At 38.0% G+C, this 25,916-nt stretch overlaps 1 protein-coding gene across 1 annotated transcript; it reads left to right on the top strand.

The window, feature by feature from the left end:
- Positions 1-3,517: 3,517 nt before the first annotated feature.
- Positions 3,518-24,896, top strand: LOC108719610 (reelin domain-containing protein 1-like). The gene is made up of 7 exons (XM_018268663.2): positions 3,518-3,768; positions 12,041-12,257; positions 21,893-22,115; positions 22,409-22,584; positions 22,906-23,140; positions 23,451-23,511; positions 24,248-24,896. Exons 1-7 carry the CDS (start codon positions 3,691-3,693, stop codon positions 24,827-24,829), a joined length of 1,572 nt encoding a protein of 523 aa, XP_018124152.2. The 5' UTR covers positions 3,518-3,690; the 3' UTR covers positions 24,830-24,896.
- Positions 24,897-25,916: the final 1,020 nt, after the last annotated feature.

Genomic DNA, 25,916 nt, shown 5'->3' with positions numbered 1-25,916 from the left:
ATTGTCGCACAAAGTCGTAGCGCACTGCATCCAACAGACTTCATCAGACAATGCATTCACTTACCTTATTTCTGTCGCATCTGATTTGACGCCTGCGTTTTTGCGCAGCAAGTTGGACAGCTCCAAAATCTTCTGTTTAGTCCTACCCTAAGGGGCAAATTTACTTAAGGCCGAATATCGTGGGTTAATTAACCCTCGATATTCGACAGTCGAAGTTAAATACTTCGAATATAGAAGTCGAAGGATATAGCGCTATTCGTTCAATTGAACGAAAAATCGTTCGAATCGTTAGATTCGAAGGATTTTAATCCATCAATCGAACGATTTTTGTTCGACCAAAAAAAGATAGCTAAGCCTATGGGGACCTTCCCCATAGGCTAACATTGACTTTGGTAGCTTTTAGGTGGCAAACTAGGGGGTCGAAGTTTTTTTTTTTTTTTAAAGAGACAGTACTTAGACTGTCGAATAGTCGAACGATTTTTAGTTAGATTCGAAGTCGTAGTCGAAGTAGCCAAAAAAAACATTTGAAATTTGATGTTTTTTTTCCTCTATTCCTTCATTTGAGCAATGTAAATGGGCCCCTAAGTGTAAGAATATTTGGAGACCTGTTACAAGAGATTTTATTTGCACTTCTTTTTTTTAATTTAAAAAAAAAAAAAACAACAACAACTAAAAGAAATGTATATAAGAAAGCTTATATCAGTAGAGTAAAGGATGTTCTGCTGGAAACAAGTGAAAAGAATGTGTTTGAGTGGATATTTGTACAAGAGATTAACTGTTACACAAACATCCTCATTTGTAGTACATACATGACACTGGTATGCAGAAACCCTTTGATTGCAATTAAATCATTGACATGGCTACTGGGAACGTTTAATGAGCTTGTTACTTTGCCACATTGACAGGTTATGTATGTGCTTTCTTTTATCCCAAAATAGGATATTTGCTTGCACAGTACCTCTTCTTCTATACAGGTTCAGAATATGTTTGGGAGGTATGACTATATATATAATTGGAACGGATCTATAAATATATTTCTCCAAAAATAAGTGGATATGAATCTAGTGGTGTATATTTGGATTATTCATATAAATGTGACCTTGAAAATGTTTGACTTTTACCCAGTAAATTGTTTTTATCAGCATATTGTTAAGCCAGAAAATTCTCTCTCTGCAATGCAGAATTAAGGAGCTGGAGGATGGTGGTTCTAATTTTAGGAGCTGGAGGTAAAAATTGACCATGTGTAAGGGACAGTTTATGGAGGTGTGCTGTTATTGGTTAGAAATATGTATTTAGTTATAGTGATTGGATGCATTGAAAGTTTGGGAGGTGCTGTATTGTACATTTAGAGGAGGGCAGTGTATGGAGAGCAACCATGGTCAAACCAGTCTTCAAAATCCCTATGATCCTATTAGATCAGTGGTGATCTTGTGAATAATGAATATATTTAGTGGTTGAGGTAGAGGTATAGAATCCGATATCCAGAAACCCATTATCCAGAAAGTTCAGAATTATGGATGTCTCCCATAGACTCCATTATAATAAAATAATCAAATTGTTTTAAATGATTTCCTTTATCTTAGTAATAATAAAACTGTAACATGTACTTGATCCAAACTAAGATATAATAAATCTTTACTGGAAGCAAAGCCAGACTATTGGGTTTATATAATGTTTATGTGATTTACTAGTAGACTTAAGGTATAAAGATCCAAATTATGGAAAGATCTGTTATTTGGAAACCCCAAGTCCCGAGCATTCTGCACAACGGGTCCAATACCTGTTTAAACAAACAGTTTCTTGTACCAAAACACGGAAACATAATAGTAGAAATCATTGAATACCTCACTGGGATAAAATAACACAGGACACTTTTTTTTATAAATAATACTTTCTAGATTCATCATTGAACCATTGGATACTGTATTGGCGATCGTTTAAATTTAAATACAAGTAGCACTAGTGGTACTAATCATGCTTTGTATCCCACTTTACTCATATGTAATACACTTTCTTGGGAACACGGATATAACTTTTTAATTAACCTAAAGCAAGATTTTTGTTTTGATTCTTAAATAGCAATTTCAGCAGCAAAATGACTACTATATCTGACAAAAGTATTTTGCCAGACAGGAAAAACGGTAACATTTGGCCACTTCATATTACAGGTATGGGATCAGATATCCAGAAATTATATGAAGGCCACCCCCCTATAAACTCCATTTTAATAATAATTCAAATTTTAAAAGAAATATTTCCTTTTTCTGTATAGTAGCTTGTACTTGATCCAAACTAAGATATGATTAATCCTAATTGGTGGCAAAATAAACCTATTGGTATTAATTAGGGGCACATTTACATAGGGTCGAATATCGAGGGTTAATTAACCCTCGATATTCGACTGTCGAAGTTAAATCCTTCGAATATCGAAGTCGAAGGATTTACCGCAATTAGTTTGATCGAAGGAAAAATTGTTCGATCGAACGATTAAGGATTTTAATCCATCGATCAAACAATTTTACTTCGACCAGAAAATTTCCCCATAGGCTAACATTGATGTAGGTTTTACTTGGCGGAGTTGGGGGTCAAAGTTTTTTTTAAAGAGATAGTACTTCGATTATCGAATGATCGAATAGTCGAACAATTTTTAGTTTGAATCGTTCGATTCGTAGTCGAAGTAGCCAAAAAAACACTTCGAAATTCAATTTTTTTTCTTATTCTATTCCTTCACTCGAGCTAATCAAATGTGCCCCTTAATCTTTAAAATATTTTTTAATAGACAATTTATGGAGATTCAAATTACGGAAAGATCCCTATTCTGGAAAACCCCGGATCCTGAGCAGGTACCAATACCTCTAATTTCACCTTTAACAATTTGTTGGCCAAAATGTTTTTTTACTGCATTTCTGACACTATTAAAACCTAAAGGTCGGACATTTAACTTCTCATGTGAATTAATGGGAAACATTCTGGTAGGTGCATCACTGGTAGGCTGGAACTACTCAGGAAACGATCAGTGATGCCCACGTATCAGCAACATAGACTTTCATGGGGTGTAGGTTTTCCTTTTAGAATTATGAGAAGCAGACAAGTATTTTGATCACTTTAGTTCTACCTTAGAAAAACCCAGCAATCCAAATTGTGTTCTGCCAGCCATCACTTTTTATTACAGTTTTTTACATTGATTATATGCCCCGTGTTACCATATAATTAATCATGCATTGTTTTTATCCCATATATCTTATGGGGTTTTTTTTCGGTAGATGTTAAAAATAAAGAATGTGAAGATGATACTATAGAAATGTAACGTATGAAGTTACCTTTGTACAGTATGGCAGGAATTGGCAGGAATAAGTGAATTTGTACTTCTTTCTTTATGTTTTTGTGAGCATTGTGTTTTTTTTACAAAGATTCTTTGTTGTGTCCAATGCAGTCCTGCTGGGTTGAAAACACAAGGGACAATAAGACATCCCGACTGAGCGTTAAAGGATGTGCAGACTGATCCTTGCAACACAGATATTAGTTTTTTCCCCTTTTTGTCTACTTCAGTCAAGAATAACAGGGAAAAAAGTAATCAAATTAGGTCTGGTTGGCAACAACAGAGAGGCAGGGACACCACAAGCACAGAATCTCTAGTGACAGCTGTTGCACACTCTATTAGATGAAGCGCAGGAAAGGATTCTCTAAAGGATGTTTCTCTGCAGGACTCAGGCAGACCTTCACATGAATGGGATTTGTGAGCATCAGCTTGATAAGATGTTTCCATGGGTAAGTACAGTGCTTACAGTTACTAACATTAAAGATCATTTTAGGATTCACTTAAAATGTTTGAAAATTTCCCAGTACAGGTATGGGACCTGTTATCCAGAATACTCGGGACCTGGGGTTTTCAAGATAACGGATCTTTCCATCTGTAATTTAGATTTTTATATCTTTAGTCTACTAGAAAATCATATAAACATTAAATAAACCCAATAGGCTGGTTTTGTCTCCAATAAGGAATAGGCTGGTTTTGTCTCCAATAAGGATTAATTATATCGTAGTTATAATATAGTTTGGAGTACAAGGTACTTTTTTTATTACAGATATTATTTTTAAAAATTTGGATTATTTGGACAGATGGAGTCTTTGGGAAATGACCTTTCGGTAATTTGGAGCTTTCTGGATAACGGATCCCATAGCTGTATTATCTATCACAGGTGTTAGTTCATTTCTGCTTCTGTATGTAAAAGTTCTGCTAATCCTGTTATGGGATGGCAATTAATAATCATTTATGTAATGCAATTTGCCTTCACCAGAGTTAACAGCATCTTAGTTTTTTTACAACACGGGTTCGTCAGGAAAACTGTAGAAGGAATTATTACATGGAAAACTTGTCTACTTGTATGGATAATGCTTAAAATATTTTAACTTTGTAACAAAAATATAAATTGACTTGAGTGTTGTTTACAGTAGAACCCCCATTTTACATTTCTCAGGGGAGCAGAAAAAAAATGGTATGAAATCCAGGAAAATGTAAAATCAGGGAAATGTAATATGCATTATATATTGATGGGACCAGAAAAAAAAACATGTAAAATGCTGGAAAACTTAAAATCAGTGCTTGTAAAATTGCTTTTTCACTATATAACATTAGATTGCATAGGTTTCTGCTTTATTCTTTGTTTTAAGGATTTGTAAATAGAACCTTGAATTTACGTTTTCCATGGGAGCGCGTCAAACGGTGTAAATGACACTGTTTACATTGCAAACGATTCACACTAATCATTTAAAATTTTATTCTTGAACCGACTAATGTATTTCTTTAGCTGTTAAATTGGTGTAGGCAGCCATCTCAGTGTATTGTGCCTGGTTCTGAGCTTTGAGAAGGAGCCAGCACTTCAGGATGGAACTGCTTTGAGACAGCTATTGTTTCTCCCCTTCTCACTGTATTTTAATACGACCCAAGTTATGCTGATGGTTTTTTTTGCATTGCTAAAGGTGCTCCCCACCTAGTGGTAGACTTGAAAATAGCACCCAAGTAGCAAAAAGCAGGGTCACTTTTAGCAATGCAAACAAATCACAGAGGTGTCAGTTAGTTGCTATCTGGTTAGCTGCCCATTGTTCTCTTTGTAGGCTGCTGGAATGGGAAGGGGGGGTCATATCATTCCAACATGCAGTGCAGCAGTACAGAATGACTGAAGTTTATCAAAGCATAAGTAACATGGTTGGGAGCATCTGGGAAGTGGACATCATGTCTAGCCCCATGCCGAATTTCAAAATTAAATATAAAAAAATCTGTTTGCTCTTTTAAAAAACAGATTTGAGTGTAGAATTCTGCGGGAGCAGCACTATTAACTGTCGTGCTTTTTTTTAAAAAAAAAACATGTTTCCAAGGGACGGTTTCCGTTTAATAGTGCCATCTTTTAATCACTAAATCTCTGCTTCTCTGGGAAAGTAAGTAACAGGCTTGATATTAATGGCAATCATTGCTAAATATATTAGAGAATATGCCCCTAGATAGTGGCTTTGTGAATTTTTCAGTTTAAAGGAGAAATAAACCCTAAAAATCAATATTGCTAGAAATGCAATATTTTATATATTGAACAAACCTGAAGGTCCAGCATCTCCCATCTTGGATTTTGTGGGCTTTGAGCAGCTGTTGAGAAGCTAAACTTAGGGGTCATTGCAAATAATCAATCAGAAAATGAGGTTTGCATGTCATATAAACTGATGCTGCAGGACAGATTAATAAATTCTGATGCTAATTTTGCTAATCTGTACCAATAATTTGCATTACTTACTAGTTAGCCTCAGTCTTATATTGTGACATTTATATGATATATATTCAGTTTATTGTGAGTTGGTACCTAAGCTCAGTAACTGTCAGCTAGGGATGCACCAAATCCACTATTTTAGGAATTGACCGAATACCAAACCGAATCCAACCCCTGCTCACAGCACAGGCTCCACCGAGGAGTGTTGAGTGGGACTAGGATCCCAGGTACTAATTTCCCAGAAGTAGGGACTAAAGGTGGCCATACACGGAGAGATCCGCTCTTTGATGATGTTGCCAAACGTGCGGATCTCTCTCCGATATGCCCACCTTGAGGTAATGTCGGACTGATCCGATCGTGGGCCCTAGGGCCCAACGATCGGATCCTAACGAATGGGAACGGGGGTCGGATTGCGGGACTGTTCTACATTATGTTTTGGGCTATATACCAGTGTAAGGCTATAGTAGAATGAGTGGCACCGGTATTCTAGCTTGTAGCTGTACCCCAATATTTGCTCTGGATGAGACCTGTATTCTCAGGGGATGAGACCTCTTAACAGTGTGAAGACAGGGTGCAATACACTGTATCAGTAGTATTATAAGGAATGGGTGCCAGTAGTTCTTGCAACTGAATCAAATAACTTATTTATTAAAGAAGATAATCCACATAGGAGTTAAATCATAGATCAGCAGGAGCATAGAACAACAGTGGATAGGCACATACTCACAAGCACCAATGGTCAGTGTGAAGCCAACAAAGATGAGAGCAAATATACAGCATAGACAGAGGTACTTCTAGCTTTCAGCCTTTACCCTAAACTGGGTATCTCTCTAAACCCTAACTCAACACTAAAGGTGGCCATACACGGGCCGATAAAAGCTGCCGACAGACCAAGTCTGATCGGCTTCCCCGATCGAGATCTGGCCGAAAGTCAATGGGACAAAAAATCCGTCGGATCACGGCCGCATCTGAGAGATAACAGATGCGGCCGTGAACTACTACAAGAACTACTGGCACCCATTCCTTATAATACTACTAATACAGTGTATTGCACCCTGTCTTCACACTGTTAAGAGGTCTCATCCCCTGAGAATACAGGTCTCATCCAGAGCAAATATTGGGGTACAGCTACAAGCTAGAATACCGGTGCCACTCATTCTACTATAGCCTTACACTGGTATATAGCCCAAAACATAATGTAGAACATTTCTGTCCTACTTATTTAGTTAAACTTTAGTTCTCTTTTAAGAACCCCTTTAAAATCCAGTTCTTGGTCCAGGTCCTCCATAACTCACAAGGCATGGGCCTATGAATGCATTGCTGTATCTACTATATAGCCACAGTCCCAAAACTATCTACAACAGCAATAAATCACCATAAATCCTGCCCTTACTAAATCTGAGCTAGACTTACCCTTATTAACCTTCAATATAAGCCTCCTAGGCCGTGCTCTAACCCCCCCCCCCATAGGGAGACAAGCCCCATAATTTTGGAACCTCTCACGGAAGCCCTACTGTTGCCTCAACTGACACTTTGGTTATGCACCCAGAAAGCAGGAAGGTGGTTCCCACCAGGACCGCCATCAGAAATTGCAGGGCCTCATACGACAAAATTTCCTGGGCCCCCTGGCCTGCACCCACCGCAAGCCCCACCTACAGGTCCACCCTCCCCACCCCACAGGTCCGCCCCCCACCACACAGTAAAAAAATATTGGTGGCTAGGGTTTCCACATGTTAATAAAAAATAAAAAGATATTGGTGGTCAGGGCCGCCCATAAAAAATATTGGTGGCTAGGACCCCACATGAGAAAAAAAATTGATGGCCAAAATTGGTGGCCAGGGTCCACCCCACATTATGAGAAAATTTGTGGCCAGGGTCCCTTAAACATCCATGCCTTTCCGAAGTCAGCAGCTCTCAGAAAGATGGGGGGCCCGGCTAATCAAGTAAGTGTGGCGTTCCTGGGCCCCCCTTACCCTCGGGGCCCCCTACAACTCTCCCCACTCCCCCCCTGATGGCTGCCCTGGGTCCCACAAATGACAGATGAGTAAATAATTGCTGCATGTGCATCCTTCTGTTGTTTCAGTTGCATTTGCAGGAGTTGCAGTTTTCTACCTCCACCACAGCACAGTCCCTTGATTAAGGAGCCAGGCTGAAAGAAATAGTTACTAGTTTTGAAGACTGCAACATTCAAATTGTTTATGTATTGGAACAGGCCCCTGGCTAGAGCTGTTGGATTAGTTTAATGGCTAGTGTATGCATACCTGGAGAGAAGAATCACTTAAAAAGTGGTCGGTGCTTAGTCACCTTTGGAGCACAAGCTGACAGATCACTAAACCCTCAGTGAATATTGCCCATACGTTTAAACACTTAAAGATTTAAACTTTGAAAAAGGGTCTTACCAAAAAATGATATAAATTCATTTAATTGTGTGCTCAAAAAGTATTTTCAAAAAATATATCAAAATATAATTTAAAACAAAGCATTACCATTTATTTTGCAAAAAGGATTGTTGTATCAGCGCAAAATGTTAAATTATTCATATCAGAAGCACTACCCAGTATCTTGACTCATTAAATTTAAACCAATGTCTTTGTAAGGCCATGTTATTATTGTGCACATTTGTACAATATTCTCTGCTTATTAAGACCATTAGAAACCAAATGACAGAAAGAGAAATTGCCCGTAATTGCAGTTCTTGTCCTTGCTTTGTCTTAGAATGAATGCGCGGCCGCTGAGGGTCAGTGTGACCATGGGAATCATTTTCTACAAATACAAGATGGGTTTTAGAGTCCAAATGCTTGAAACGCGTTTGGTTAGTATGGACTGCTGGAATAAAGGGACATGTTTATTAAATGGCAAGCAGGCAGCTTGTCACTGTTTGTCCAATGTTTGTCAATAGAGGCCTCCAAAATGTATACATGTGAATAGAGTTGCAGATCTATCCTCTGGCAAACTGTCTGCTCACCCATTGATAAATATGCCCCATTTGTTTTTCATTTATTTATTTCCCGTTAATTTATATAGTAGCGACATATTTTACACATTTACACAGTGACGTCAGTCCCTTCCCCAGTGGAGCTTGCAATCTGAAGTCCATATCACACATATTACACACACACACTAGAGTCAATTTAATCAGGAGCCAATTAATTTTGCGGTTTTGGAGTAGTGTAACTCTTGTCCCAGCTTCCCACAATTAATAATGTAGTTCATCATATGAATTCATAGGAGTCATTTAAATCCGCAAGTGCAGTGAGTAAAGTGCAATTTTGAAGGCAATCACCATGTTTTGTTCCTACAATGCAGGAATTCCAGCATCATTGCGGTTGTAAGGACGCATTGCACCTTCCCAAAATGAATGCTTGTGTCCGCATTGTGTGTAAGCCCAACAGAAGACAGGAACAGAGTAGCATGATAAGCCACTGATTCTAAATGTTAAAGCAGCAATGTAATTAGTTTAATATAATAAATTTTTAAATAAATAAAGAAAAAGGAAGTCAAGAAAAAATTCTCCTAATTTGCGATGCAAGATTGTATATTGTAGCATTTCTTAGTATTAGCTACAATGAAATGTCATATACCAGTATAACTTGCAACACAATCACAAATATGTATTTAAGTGATCAGGCAACACCATGATTGCTCTTAGACTCTTTTGGAAACAAAGGGTAATATAGTAATAAAGTTTCCCCAGGTCTAGTAACCCATAGCAACCAATAAGATACTTGCTTTCAAGCAGCTGAACAGTAAATGCTATCTGCTGATTGGCTGTTATGTGTTATTAGACCTGTAACAGCGCATATCACGGTGTCAAGAAACAACTGCCATTGACTTCTACATGACCTTGACAGGTTTGAGATGGAGTATTTTTTGGATTCCGTTTTTTAGATTCGGAGTTTTAAAAGCTTTGAGTTTTCCCCTAAAAACCTCAACCAGATAAATTCAAGGTATAATAAATAGGCCCTAAATGTTTGTTTTTTCATAGTAATCAGGAATACAGATGAAAATTATGTAAACTAATACCAGATGATATAAAAATGTAGGTTTGGAAAAAATGCAGTTGTCAAGTTAACATGTTTTATAAGGACTCTGTGCGTGTAGACCTGCTCCATCTACAGGCTGACCTCCAGTATAACACATACAAATATTTAAATATGTGCACTGGATAAACTGAAAATGATCCACAAAGAAATAGGTAACATTAAAACATGGAAATAAATATAAAAGGTCTTTCTAAAGATACATATATGAATGTACCTGTTTAATATTGAATTAATAATTAATACATGGGAAGTATATCCATGTAACCTATGATTTTATAGAGATGCTATATTGTAAGAAATGTACTTTTTGGTAATGCTTAAAATACTGGTTGAAATACAGTAGAACTCAAGAATTGAGCTCCCAATCAGGTGACTTAAATCCACAGCTTCCTGCATGTGCTTAACCCACTCATTCATTACTTATGTGCTTGTGTCTGTGAGTGATAAGCAGAGGTGGGGAGCAGAGAGCATTCACCAGACCTATGTGATCATATGAGCCCCCATGTCCCCTGGGTCCCCCAGCAGTCAAAGCCAGGTATGCTATATGCTAATTACACCAGTGCTTTCACAATGCTCTGACAACAGTGGACAAGTACTGTCATCCAAAAGGTTCCACCAGGAATCTAATCAGATGCAGCAGTTCTGAAAAATCAGGCTTCTGGTTCCTATGAAAGCTAAAGAAAGGGAGCAGCTGAAGGAAGGAAATATAGGTTGGCTAAGGAGATTGTTATACTTTAATGTACATAAATTAGTTAGACGTGTTCTAAGAGGCAGAGATGTTGATTATTGTCTCAATTACAAAGAAAAAACCCTTTAATAGTTATGCCCCCCGGGGGTTGTGGCACATTCCATTCCATTACTAGATTCCATTTCTCACATTTACAAACCATTGCCTTTGCAGGTTGCACAGTTATCACATAATACAGACTGGATGTACAATTTTGGGACCTGTTAAACAGAATGCTCAGGACCTGGGGTTTTCCGGATAATGGATCTTTATGTCATTTGTATCTTCATACCTTTAGGGCGGTGGAAAAACAAATCGACTCTTCTTCGCCGGCGGGATGGCACTCGAGCTCTTCGTTTTCTGAAGTTGCATCACAAGGAAAGCCAAAGCGATCCAAGTACCATCACGCCAGCGATTTAGGGGAGATTAGTTGCCCGAAAAAGAGGCGATTTGTCACTGGGCGACTAATCTCCCCCAGTAGCAGCGTGTGCCACTGCCCTAAGTCTATGAAAAAATCATTTTAAACATTAAGTAAACCCCGCAGGATTGCTTTGCCTTCGGTAACAATTTATTTTATCTTATTTTGGATCAAGTACAAGGTACTGTTTATTATTACAGAGAAAAACTAAATCATTTTTCAAAATTTGGATTATTTGTATAAAATGAAGTCTGAACCACAATGTCACTTATTTTGCACAAACCAGAATAACTTCCCGAAAATCTGCCGGATATACAGTATATATTATGATTTTGCTGTGTAGTCCACTAGCTACTTGGTATGGTTGACTAGTAAATCTGTATACCATTACAGATTTGTCTAAATTATTATTGGATCCACTATCTGGAAACCCATTATCCAGAAAGTTCTGAAATACGGAAAGGCCATCTCCCATAGACACAATTTTATCCAAATAATCTAAATTTCTAAAAATTATTTCCTTTTTCTCTGTAATAATAAAACAGTAACTTGTACTTAATCCAAACTAAAATATAATTAATCCTTATTGGAAGCAAAACAATCCTATTAGGTTTATTTAATATTTACATGGTTTTCTAGTAGACTTAAGGTAAATCCAAATTATGGAAAGATTCATTATCCAGAAAACCCCAGGTCCCGACCATTCTGGATAACAGGTCCCTTACATGTAATATTAATGTGTAATTATTAAACAGCAACATATTTTGTAACGTTGTACAATGAATGAGGATATACAATAAACATACAAAAACAACCAGTAAGAAGTTTAAGGTCAGACTAAAGAGCTGCAGAACAATAACATGACGTAGGATTAAAAACTACAAAGCAGTGAATACTTATTTGCTGGTTGTGTGCAAATATCAGTGTTTTCTGTTTATTTTATGATAAAGTGCCGATGGAAAAAGAAAATCCCTGACTGCCAATGAGCTGCACTATGGCAAAGCCTAAGGTTATTTTTATGTACACGTGTCTTTAAATCTCTGAAAGTCTCTCAGCAATAACTGAAGAATCCACTTCTTGTTTTGTTAACATAAAGGTAGAAGACAGAATAAAGGCCCAGTTATTCATTGGATTGGCCTGTGCCAGCGTTTGTTTAATTTCCTACTCTGCTGCCTTTTCACATGGTGCAAGTCTGTCTGCCTGCTCTGATATGACACCCAGGCACATTCGAGCTCAGCCACAAAACACCAAGAAAAACTACATCTCTATTCACACCAACCGCACCTCTTATATGCCCGGGGACACTGTACCAGGTAAGTCACTCTACCAGAGAATCTGACACTGGGCCCATTGGTGCATGCACAAATGATGTAAGCAGAAGTGACGTCACAATGTTGTGTGCAAGCTAGTGATATCACTCACCACAATCCTTGCTCTAAATCCTCTATCGCCACCCATATATCTGGTGGCAGGGGAAGATGTATTTTTTTTGTAGTAATATATTTACCATATAGGCATCCAAGGGCCGCCGCCTGAAAGCTGCCACTCGTCCCTAGGTACAATCCCTTGAGTGCCTATAGGGTAAATACGTACCTGAATGTGCACGACTACAAAGTTATTATGCCAAAATTTGTCATACTTGCTTATTAGTAAACTGATGATATTCTGGTGAATTTTACATTTTTTTTTTTGGCAAAAAATGCACTAAATTTCAGTCATTTTAGTAAGTATGCTCGTTAATCAGAAATGCAAAATAGAAATCAAGAAGTAGCACAGGTGTATGTACAACATCATGGATAATGGAAAAGTAAAAGTTTGACTCAAGGTGGCCAAAAATAGGTAGGCAGAAATTTTCCATCAAAGCAGATCATTTGGGCAGGATAATTTGGCTGGGGATTTTTGTATGCAATCTGTATGTGCATTGTATGCACCTGTTATTGTACAGCGCTGCGGAATATGTTGTTACTTTATAAATCCCTGGATAATCTGTTAAAAAAGCCCCAATGCCATAACTTCGGGGGCTGGGCCCCTGCAAAGATTCTTTTCCAGGCTCCCACTACACATAATCGCGAATGACCCTCTATCCCCCCCCCCAGATACTCATGTCTGACCTGCTATCTTCCACCCCAAATACTTGCGTGGTCTACTTCCTCCGTAGTTATGCCACTGAAAAGCCCCTTGACTTGCCAAACATGCACAGATGGTCAGCAGTATAACTCTTTCTTGGCTGTATTGCCTAAATCTTGCTGCTCTCAGGCAGAATACTGTCACATTTATGACCATCTCACAAAGGTGGAAGATGGGGTCATAGGAGGCTGAACTGTATCCCTTAACAAACACAGTGTTTAAAACAATGAAGAGCACCATTGGTTCTAGAACTGAATAAATGATTTAAATGTACATTCAATATAGCAGAAATAGTGACACACACATACCAAGCTCTCTGGGGTGTTTACTTACATACATATTTATTTTCTTCCAATATCTCAGAAATGCTCCAAGAGATACAAAGAATGAGTCCCTTACAATTGCAGATTACCCACTTGGGAACTAGCTGGCATTAATACACCTTGTATACAACCAAATGTAGCAGCGCACTCCTGGGATTTTTTTTAAAAAAGCATAAATGTCTTTATTTCATTTCATGGCACAAAATCAACGTTTCGGCTCACATCTAGCCCCATGTCAGAATTCAAAATTAAATATAAAAAAATCTGTTTGCTCTTTTGAGAAACTCATTTCAGTGCAGAATTCTGCTGGAGCAGCACTATTAACTGATGTGTTTTTCCCATGACAGTATCCCTTTAAGAATTCTATTGCTTCATTATACATTTTGCACATGTTTTGCCTGCAACTTACTTGCTGCTCCCAAAAATGCTTGTCCTTTTATTGGCCACCACTGGGGTTACCTAACTATAGTTGTGTGTATATATATATATATATATATATATATATATATATATATATATGTATAAAACAGTCTCGGTGATCCGCACTCCTCTCGGCAATTCATCTCATACACACCCGGGTGCTGCTCCTGGGAAAAAGTAGATACAAACGAAAAATAGTAGCGCACTCCTGGGATTTCTTCAATAAAAAAGAAAATTAGTTTATTTTCTCATCATTACAGTAATCAACGTTTCGGCTCGTGTCCAGAGCTTGATAAAGGCTCTGGACACGAGCCGAAACGTTGATTACTGTAATGATGAGAAAATAAACTAATTTTTTATTGAAGAAATCCCAGGAGTGCGCTACTATTTTTCGTTTGTGTATATATATATATATATATATATATATATATATATATATATATATATATATATATATATATATATATAAACTACAACCTCATCAAAAATGTTTATCGTGATATTACATTTCCATAATTATACAGATCTTCACCATCCACTTCAACAAAATAATAGTGAATACCAGCTCAGACTTGTCAAAATGGAGATATTATGTTTGTCAAAACAAGGAGAGAAGTCATCTTTATCTAAATAATGGTATTTCAGATGCATTTTACTGGTTCACTGACAGTTCTATTCCTATTTGGACAACTGCATGTCTCCCCTCTGAATTCTCCAGAAACTTTTTGAAGCTTTATAAATATGCATTAACAGCCTTGCCAGAAAGTGTGTTGTTAAGCAGTTAGATTACTGATGCTTGTCTCTCTGAATGTTCAAGCTGTATATGTCAGTCAAGCCTAGGGAAGCTGCAGCCATGCAAACTGAAAGGACAAATGAATGTGCTCTCATATACAGCCATTCACTGCTTAGTTGAGGTGAACATGTTGTATAAGGATTTGACACCACAAGAGGAGGACACAGAGTCTGTGCTTTACTTGATAACACAGTTAGAAGAAAAACCTTCTTGAATATAATTTTACTGTAAAACACAAAATCATATTCTTGACAGGGTCTCTGGAGTAAGGTTTACTAAATATATGTATAATTTACAAAAAAAATAGTTATGTTGAGGGCTTTTTCAAAAACTTAGCAATGATTTTTTTTAATTAAAATTGTGTAATTGGCAGAATTCAAAATAATGGCAACTTGCTGAAGTGGTTTGGGGTTTGCAGCCAAAAGCTAATTAACTTGATAAGGCAATTCCGCTGAAGTCGTTAGCCATTAGAGAGCTTGTTTATTCTGCTAAATATATAGATGACACATTGCTCGTTAGAACATCCCAGATCATTTAATTACCCTAAGTTCATAAAAGGCAATAGAACAGGGGCAAAATGTTTAAGAGCTCTTAATAAAAAATAAATCCAGAGTATCTGAAAATGAAATGATACAGGTGGGAATATTATGGATCAGACTCGTTGCTTTCTTTGCTTGGGTCTGAGGAAATGGGTGAAATGAAAGGAACATTAGCCAACGCTGCTTGTATGAAGGGGAAATGCTGTACTGATCTGTAACCCTTTAAGTCAGGGATCCCTAACCTTTTGAACCCGTGAGCAACATTTAGAAGAAAAAGGAGTTGGGGAGCAACAACACAAGCATGAAAAATGTTCTTGGGGTGCCAAAAAAGGGCTGTGATTGGCCATTTGGTAGCCCCTATGTGGATTGTCAACCTACATTGAGACTCTGGCAGTGCACCTGGTTTTTATACAACCAAAACTTGCCTCCAAGCCTGAAATTCAAAAATAAGCAGCTGCTTAGAGGCAACTGAGAGCAACATCCAAGGGGTTGGAGAGCAACATGTTGCTCATGAGCTACTGGTTGGGGACCACTGCTTTAAGTGTTAACTGTGTGTCATTAATGATCACATGAAGGGATATATTATCATGCCTTGGCTAAATCTGCTGCTTTACATGCAAATTCAAAGTGACCAAAAGATTTCACTAAATATTATATTTGGTTTTTCTTGTACTGTAACCCATATTTAAGTCCCTTGTCAGCAACAGCAGGGTTCAATGGATTGTGTTGCCCTGGATGCTCTGTCACAACTTGTAACACCATCACCAACTAATCATTCACACACTCAATCACACACACAGCAGAATAATCTAGTTAGTAGCTGTTTTGAAAAACAGATCCCAAATTTCTAAACACTGGGGAAAACATCCACCCAGTCCACTGTCGCTCCCCACTCCCCTGCAGCAAAAGTAAGTATAGGTGCAAAAGTAAGTATAAGGTGCGCTCGGGGGTTGGAGCTGGTGGCGGGTGAGAGGATGGGTGGCAAGGGCCCATGTGGTAGTAGCCCTGATGAGCCTCACACACACCAGTCTGTCCCTGCAACTGAAAGCACTTAAGCATATAAGCAGATCTTCAGACCTTAGACCGTGAGCCCACTTTCCAAATTATTATTCCTCTTCTCCACACCCAACCTTTTTATTCTCCTAGTCTTGTATATCTACTTACCATACTTTTCCATTATGAAGCATTTCCCCCCTAAAGAAATAGGGAATGACCACGAAATAGGCTAAATGGTTAGAAGCAAGAAGGCCCACTGACACCTGGGCCCCAAAAAAAATCAAAAAAAAATCAGAAGTTATAGCCTCTGAATTAGTTCAAAATTATCTGGCAGTATATATTGATTTTGGTTCACACATTAGAGTAAAAAAATGCATTTTCCCACTTGTGCAAATATTTCTTGATTTTTTGAAAAGTAAAAATGGGGACAAAATCATTTTTCTTGTGTTTATTCACAGCATTTTTTTCTTAAAAAGTGAGGCTTTCCTGAAACTGGTTAAGCATGTGCATACGGCATCTTATTATGGCCTTGGCTCAGGGGAGAGTATATTATGGGATGCCCAAAAGGTAGATCGGGATCTACCAGTAGACCTTTAGCTGTTGATCAGTAGATCTCAAGACTCTATCAACAAACAGTTTGTCTAAATCACCCTCCTGTCTCATGCTTTTCATTCAGATATTTATTATGGTAAAGGAACAGTTCAGTGTGAAAATAAAAACTGTGTAAAATAAAAAATGTTTCTTATATAGTTAGTTAGCCAAAAATATAATGTATAAAGCCTGGAGTGACTGGATGTCTAATATAATAGCCAGAACACTACTTCCTGATTTTCAGCTCTATAACTTTGATCTAGTTAGTGACTTGAAGGGGGGCCACATGGTACATTTCTGTTCAGTGAGTTTGTAATTGATCCTCAGCATTCAGCTCAGATTCAAAAGCAACAGATATGACCCATGTGCCCCCCCTCAAGTCTCTAATTGGTTACTGCCTGGTAGCCAGGGTAACCAATCAGTGTAAACCAAGAGAGCTGAAAAGCAGGAAGTAGTGTTCTGGCTATTATGTTAGACATAAAATCACTCCAGCCTTTATACATTACATTTTTGGCTAACTAACTATATTAGAAACATTTTATATTTTGCACAGCCTATCTATTTACCCAGTTTTTATTTTTACACTGAACAATTCAGAAATAGTTGTTAAATATAGCAATATAAATTATCTCATAACTCAATATAATGTTTAAGTAATATTTTCCATGGAACAGAATGCTAACAGTGATATTATGGATGTAGATCATAATGGGACAACATCACTGGAGGTAGACCATGCATTAGTAAAGTATGGGCACTCCTGTATTAAAGCATACATACCTGTTATAAACTTTTTTTTAAAAGTCTCAGCTGTCAGTTATGTATTGCCTGCCCCCCCTATATTCCTTAGGCAAATTGCTTTCACTTTCCATTCAGCACTTCCTTGAGGTCCCTGCACTCCCCATATTCCCTCTCCCTCTTCACCATCTAATTGTGTAGCCAGTGCATGGGCATAGGCATCAGGTGGCCCTTTCTGATGCATAAACAAGATTTTGGTATTATCTAAAGCTTGCCTAAAGGTGGCCATACACGGGCCGATAAAAGCTGCCGAAAGACCGAGTGTATTGGGCCCCCCGACTGGCTTCCCCGATCGAGATCTGGCCGAAAGTCGGGCAGATCTCGATCGGATGGGACTAAAAATCCTGTCAGATCGCGGCCACATCTGTTCGTTGATGTGGTCCCGCAATCCGACCGCCCATTACAATTTGTTAGGATCCGATCGTTGGGCCCTAGGGCCCACGATCGGATCAGCCCGATATTGCCCACCTCAAGGTGGGCATATCGTGGAGAGATACGCTCGTTTGGCGACATCGCCAAACGCGCGGATCTCTCCGTGTATGGCCACCTTTAATAACACTGTTAAAGGGGACCAGTGACCCTAAGAAATAATTCCAAATTATTTTCTACCATGTTAGTTGAGCAACACTGAGCTTAGACTATATTTATTATTTAAAGTTTGTTTCCTCCAGTTATGGAATTACACAATCACAGCAAGCAGGCAGGAGCCATTTTGTGGACACTATTATCATGACAAATTGTGTATCACCCCAAAATCTTGTGTATACATCAGAATGGGAGATCTAATGCCCATACACAGTGCCCTACACAATTACAGAGCCTGAGGAGGGAAGGGGAAATTTGAGGAGAGCAGTGACAGTAGTTGGGCTGAATGGAAAGTGACAGTAGTTGAATGCCCCACCTCTATGCCTCAGGTATATAGGTGGGGCAGGTACTATTTGATTGACAGCTCAGATATTTAAATACCTTTAAAACAGGTATGTATGTTTTATTGAAAAAAAGAATTTGTGTTCTATGTTTAATTTGCAAAGGACTTTCATTATAAAGCTTTTTATGTGTAGGTGACAGATCCGCTTTAACAAAGATTTAAAAAAAAAATTCAGACCTGTTATCCAGAATGCACAGGACCTTGGGTTTTCTGGATAATGGACCTTTCTGTGAATTTGGATCTTCATACCTTACGTCTACTAGAAAATCATGTAAACATTAAACGTACCCATGAGGCTGGTTTTAATTCCATTAAGGATTAATTATATCTTAGTTTGGATCTAGAACAAGGTACTGTTTTATTATTACAAAGAAAAGGGAAATAATTTTTTAAATATTTAGATTTTTTTTGGATAAAATGGAGTCTATGGGAGGTGGCCTTTCTGTATTTCGGAGCTTTTTGAATAACGGATCCCATACCTGTACTTTCAATTGACTTTCTATGACATCTCAGCATTTTTAAGGTACAGCAATGAGAGTTTTGATATGATATATCAAGGCAAAAGCACACGATTGCAGAAAACCCTCTGCATCCTGAAATATGAATAAATCTGCAGACAGCCAACAGCAGGGTATATATATATATATATGTGTGGCCTTTCTGGTCTTTTTTCTCTGCTTAGTCTTACCTGGAGCTTTAGGATCTGGCAGATACACCTATAGGGAACACATTCTAATACCTCTATTGGCATTGCCTATTGGTTGTCATTTTCCATCTTTGTTGTGGGATCTCTACTCTGGTTGCATTTTCAGAAGCCCAATGGGGGAGATTTTCTGACCTAGTCGACTTTTAGTTTTATGAGCTAGTAGTCTCTCTGTGTGGAACAGCTACGCACCTTATTGCATTGCAATCTGTATCCAGTTCACTAGAGCAGAATTCCAAGATGGCAGCATACAACTGTGGAACTATGATTGTCAGGACTCCAGCGGTTAATTTATTCATAGATGTTACCATTTTGAAGCCTTTGGAAAAGTTCCCTTCGTTAACAAAATGCTCTCTGTCAAATATAAATGAGAAAAAGATGCTGTTTACTACCCCCTTTAATCAAATGATTCTCCTACAATATTAAGAGAATGTATTTATGGTTAGCAATGGCCAAACTGACTTTAATCGGTTATTGAACTAGTTTCCCATAACTTTTGGCAAGGACACTTGAAGTGACACATCATGATCCTGGGTTAAACCAAAAAAAAAAGTACAAATGATTAAATGAAGAAAAATCAGTCACGAACTAGATAATATGTTATTTCAATAAAAAACCAAGTACAAATGATTAAATGAAGAAAAAGCAGTCATGAACTGGATAATATGTTATTTCAATAAATAACATATTATTCAGTATAAAATAAGTACGTTTGGTCTATTTTTAATGCATTAGACCACACAACGCAGCTTCACATAACTTCTCACACCAAACCACTCTCCTGGAAACCATGAATAGGGAAAACTGATTAATGAAAAATTCCTAACTTTCAGGTATTTCAGTAGCATTGGAATTAATGCAAAATAACACCTCGGCCAATTACCACTTCTTGAGAGCTTCTGTGCTTGTTGCAGATTTCATTTGAATTATTCAGATGAGAATAAACATTTTTCTCACTTTTTACAGATGACTGTGAGAAATTAATGTAACAAACTATAAATGCCTCCACATGACTGCCCTTTGGACAAACCAGTACATATGTGCACATATAGTCTGCCAATAAACTCTATTAATAGCTATGCAAGAAGGCTATTTAAGAACACAATATATAATGCACCTCTGTATGACATTGCAAACAATCAATGCTTTTCAATTCTATTATGACTCCCCAAGCACTCAATTCATTTGTCCATCTTCTCCAAATACTGTATACACTGTCTTTTTGCAGCAACATTTGTTGGAATATTTCTTAATTCCTCCACTGAATTAGTAGGCATTTCTTCTGCTTTCACTAAAGTTAATAAAAGTTATCTATTGCCCCTTATCTCCTCTATAGCTGCGAATATTCTTGCAGTAAAATGAATGGCACTCACAAGTGCGATGAGACAAATTTGTATTGCAATAAGTGCCGTTAATTACGCAATTGTAGCCGTTCATTTCAGCATTATTTATGGTGAGTTTGGTTAACTACATAATCTGATATAAATCTTGTGAATGTTTTTTTTCCACTGCCAGGGGCCCCACTAATTAATAGTGTAATGTAAAATAGTAACATAGTGTATGTAAAATAGTATTTATTAGCAATTAATTAATGTATTATTAAATATACTTATGGCCAATTATGCAATACAGGAATCAATTATCTTAACATTAGAATAATTCTTAATTAATTTACTAATAGGCGTTAATATATATGTGCACTAGAATATTCATAATTACAGAGGTGCTTGCAGAGTAAACAAGCTCTTTCATATTTACTGATGATTTTTTTCATGCAGGTCTTTATGGTTGTCTATCGCACCTCAGTAAGCAGATGCCTTAGTGATTTTATTCAACAAGATAAGTCTGTAACCAACAATATATTTAGCGTATTAAAATAGAATTTGTGATACATTGCACTTACAGTGTGAGGGTGAGGGTGTAGTGTGATTTCTTGTAAGCTCCAAACCATCCATATTCTTTTGTCCCCTGGCACACATACACTACAAACGTGGCAGCCCTATTAGGTTGTTTTGTCCACTGAATCTGTATGTTTACCAACTAATGGTTCTAATTCCTTGCAAGGCTCTGCTTCCCTTCGTCTGCACACAAGAAGCCTGAATTCTCAGTATCTGTACTGTATCTGTATCCCAAAAAACGAGAAACCTTTGCAAGGAATGCAAACCATGTTAGTAACCATACAGTAAACATATAGTGGGGGAAGTAATAGAGCTGAAGCAAACCAGGAACAGTAGTGCCTTATGCAGAGCTGTGGGGTCTGAGTCAATTTTGGGTATCTGGTGTCAGAGTCACAAAAAATGTTCCGACTCCTAATTACTTTAAATACAGTACAAGCAGTGAAAATAATCAAATTAGATTTAAGAGCTTCTGTGAAGGAGGATATAACAGTCACATTTGGAAAAGGGATTTTTGTACAAACCACTTTGCTTTCTCATGCTATTTAGGCATTACCAGCAGGTTCAGACTGGGCTGGTACGATACCACGAAAAAACCCGGAGGGCCTGGTCCTCAGGGGCCCCCGACGGCCCATACTACCCCCTCCCCTGATCTGCTGGGCCCCCCAAAAAAACAAACAGTGACGGCGAGCGACGGACCTTTGCGCATGCATACAGGGACCCAGAGTTGGCGCATGCACTCAGGGCCCCCCAGAGGATTGGACCCATGAACCCCCCAATGTCCAGTCCGACCCTGATTGCCAGTATATTCATTTGCTTCTCTGCTTTCTTACAGTGACTATCAGAAGTTCAAGGGATTTCATGGGTTTTCTTCTTCAAGCCCGAAGATTATCTAATGACCAAGTTGCTGGGTCCTTTGTGTTTATTCCTCCTGGCTCCAAACTTCTCCATTGCTTTGAAGATGGAGATACAGTCACCCACTCCGACAAGTCATTAAAGAGAAATCTTTCTTTTGTTTGGAAGTCACCAGACCAACCAGTTGGAGACATCAAGTTCTTGTGAGTTAACACCCAATATGCACGAAGCCCAAGACCAAAAATACACCGAAATGTGCATATGCTTAGTGACTTCAGGCCTAGGCCTTTGTTCTCTGCGGTTCTATTATTTTATTTCGTTTCGTATTATATGCAATATAGCTATTTTTACCAATAACACAAAACTGACCATTTATATTTTTAAATGGCAGACATTCCCCGAGATTTGTAATGTAAAACATCTATAATTGTTAATTGGTTTGTAAATGACAGTCATGTAATTATGTTTTTTTCCTTATGAATTTATCTTTTGGCAGTGTGTCAGTAGTGCAGTCATACTTTGTATATTGGGCTCGGCTTGAATCTGTCGTTGTATCAAGTAGAATTCTAAATAGAACATTGACTTCTAAAGTGACCACATCTAAAGTGATACCGACTACTGCACAGAGCTGGACAGCAGAAGAATCGAGCACGTACCTGTTGTCTGTATCAGGTATTATTATTATTATTAACATGTATTTATATAGCGCCAACATATTGCGTAGCACTGTGCACATGCACCAGGATTGTCGACTTTACCAACTGCTCCAAAAATCTTTTATCTGGGGGTTTTCAGCTTTAGTTGTAAAGAACTCAGACCATTCATTGCTTCTACTGTTCATGTGTCCTGTGGGTTTCAGAGTTTTTATGTTTTTTTTTTACATTCCTGCATCTGACTGCTTATTTGGGAAATGTACATGATTTGCAGAAAAGGATGGAAAATACAAAATATCTGTTACAACAATTACATGATAAGAATTCTTCTTTGCAACAGGTTTAACGCCTACTGTCACTGGAGCCAATACGATTGCCTTAACTGCCGTCAGCACTGCTGGGACTAAACCATCAACAAATGTATCGAAATCTTATAAACCAATGATGTCAGATCAAACAACTCCTGCGGTGCCTTCACTAAGTAATAGCAATATAATTGCCACCATACAGCCATCACAGTCACATGGACAGAGGCAGCCATCATACAACGGAACATCCGATCAACCAATTGACAGGTCTGTATAAGATGACATTTTCAGGTGGATGTTCAGGTGTCTGAGCATTCTCACAATCCATGATTAGTCCGTTAACTAAATCTTTGTGCAATATTCAATATTAAATTACTGGATTTGACCAGAGCAGCAATTCTAACCAAGTCCCTTGTACTGTATAACGGTTTTACTCTTCCCCGACTCTACCATGTTATATACTGGACCTAAACACTCTCAAGAATAGCCGTTTGCAGTCCCAGTTTTAACCAGTATTTACTTTTGTATCCATAATAAAAAAACTGTAATATTATGCGTTTCTTTTCATTGGTCACAGAGAGCAAAACATCTATGGAGAAAACAAAACACTGTGCCTTTCCTGCAAAGAGAAAAAGAAGGTAAGGATATTTATGGGCAACGCCAATGCTATTAATGCTCCAAATCAGAGCAAGGCCTGGTACTGATCTTTCCGTAATTTGGATCTTTATACCTTAAGTCTACTAGAAAATCGTGTAAACATTAAATAAACCCAATAGGCTGCCTCCAATAAGGATTAATTATATCTTAGTTTGGATCAAGTACAAAGTACTGTTTTATTATTACATAGAAAAAGGAAATCATGTTTAAACATTCGGATTATTTGGATAAAATGGAGTCTATGGGAGACAGCCTTTCTGTAATTTGGAGCATTCTGGATAACGGGTTTCTGGATAACGGATCCAATACCTGTGGTAGAATATACTGGTATTATGAAGCAGTTGATTATATTGGAATTGTGTAAGTAAAGTATATAAAGAGTGATAATACTTGTTTTCGTTAAACTATTAGGTTGGAATGTCATAACTCCAAATTCTGAGAACTACTAGAATGAAGAAACGTAAGGTCACTTTGACTTTCCCCGTGGAATAGCCTGTACATATATATAGTGCTGGTGCCTAATAAAGTCACGGGAAAGGCATAAATGGCCAGATATTGAACTAAATAGCCATAAAGCCGGATATTAGAGAAATGCAATGCCATTAAAAACTTCTAGTTCAGCTTCCATATTTTTGTATTGTATTACTCATTTAAATCTGAGATGAAATCAAACAATGAAGAGAAAGTACTAATAATCCTGTGTATTTTTCTTTATAGGTTTTATCAGGATTTCCGCTGTCTCCTCCCAGACCAACGTTTCCTCCAGATACAAAGGCCTGGCTTACTGGGCAAAGAGTATTGCCAGATCCTCCAAGGCCCCATTTGCAGCAGGAACTGACAGACTCATTATCTCCCTCCACGGCAACAAATGAAGAACAAACAGCCACTAAAGAGCTCTCTGCAAACTTTTTGCAACAACCAGTTGATTTTGCGTCTGATGAGAACATTAATGTTCAAGCAGAGAGTACATTGTCCTGGGTGACCAGGCCTGTGCATGAGGTTGTTGGGAAAGGGGGAGAAGAGAACAGGGGCATGCAGCTTGCCATGACACAGTTGGGAATACTGTTAGGCTGTGCCGCAGTTCTTGGGATGGCCCTTGCCGCCGGCCTACGCTGTATCCATGCACAATACTGCCATAAGAGGACAGAGGTGTCCTTCAGTGAGCCAGATAATAATTTAATTACTGTGACAGAGAATGGGGAAATGATGCAGTTTAGAAAGATCAGAGAAAACAGTTTTGTGCTTGTGCAGGCAGAATACAACTGGATTACTCCGGCAGGTGGTGGGAAAACACAATAGCTCTCATTTATCTCAGTCTGGGTCACTTCATATAGAGTATCAATTAAAAGGCATATATATAAATAGCGCATATGGCTTCTGCTTTTTTGGGACATACGTATATATATAACGTATATGTAACAGTAAAGTTGTTTCTTAATTACAGCAGTTTCTTAATTACAGCATAACTATAAACATATGCTGGACCAGTGGTCAAGACTGTTCAGACTAATTACTCCACCAGCAAGTGTCAGTTATGGTTACAGTGTGCTGCGATACATCCATCATACAACAAGTCGGACCAGCTGTCACCTCTCCAATCATGGATCTCTCCGCAGTCCCAATGAAATAATGCAGCTATGTATTTAGGACAGTAGTTTCTCTTCACACTTTTCATTTTTCAAACACTTTCCACAAACCTTATGAGCAGAAGAGAGATTGGGAAATGAAAAAGGGTTAAAGGAATTATCTTCTAATGACCCACAAAGCCATGGAGTGCACTTACAATACGGGAACTTAAAAGAACAAATAATAATATTTGCCTTTGTTTTAGCCTTGAACACTTTAGTGCAGGTTTATTGTTTGTTCTTTTTTTTTCATAACTATCCCAGTGGTAGGATTTTATTGCTGTTCTTCGCTATCGTTATAGCTGGAACTCTGATAACTCGTCAGTGAACTTCCTTCCCATAAAAAAGAGATGTGAAAAAATGGTGTCCGTATTTTACCACCGGGATTTATTGAGAAAGAAGAACTCAGCTGAGATCCTGCTGCATAGAAACTAAGTAGTTATCTTACCATGTATCTATAAATGTATCAGTAGGAATATTGAGGAGCATTTTGGAATGTCCTTGTGTTTGCAGCTCATGTGTCTCTCCAAATGCTCTTGGTTCAGAAATGGCTGCCAGTGCAATCATGGCTATTACACAAGCGTAAAGCTTGCACACTCGTGTCACAGTATCAGCACTGTCACGTGCAATTATGTATTCACTAGTATTGATGTGCGAATGCCTCCTGTTTTTGCGAAAAATAAGCGAATTTCCCGAAAAACGCCTGAGTCAATTAGCGGCAAATTTTGAAGTTCGCGAGAATTTTGATGCTGGAGTTAAAG

The sequence above is a fragment of the Xenopus laevis genome, chromosome 1L (assembly GCF_017654675.1).
Source record: "Xenopus laevis strain J_2021 chromosome 1L, Xenopus_laevis_v10.1, whole genome shotgun sequence".
In the NCBI taxonomy this organism is placed as follows: domain Eukaryota; kingdom Metazoa; phylum Chordata; class Amphibia; order Anura; family Pipidae; genus Xenopus; species Xenopus laevis.
The sequence above is the reverse complement of the archived record's forward strand: the minus strand, read 5'-3'. Positions and strand labels throughout refer to the sequence as shown.

Coding starts and splice junctions, on each gene's coding strand:
- LOC108719610 (XM_018268663.2), top strand. CDS start 3,691: ATGTTTCTCTGCAGGACTCAGGCAGACCTTCACATGAATGGGATTTGT. Junction 3,769..12,040: donor TTGATAAGATGTTTCCATGG/GTAAGTACAGTG, acceptor GTTAACATAAAG/GTAGAAGACAGAATAAAGGC. Junction 23,141..23,450: donor TCCGATCAACCAATTGACAG/GTCTGTATAAGA, acceptor CATTGGTCACAG/AGAGCAAAACATCTATGGAG.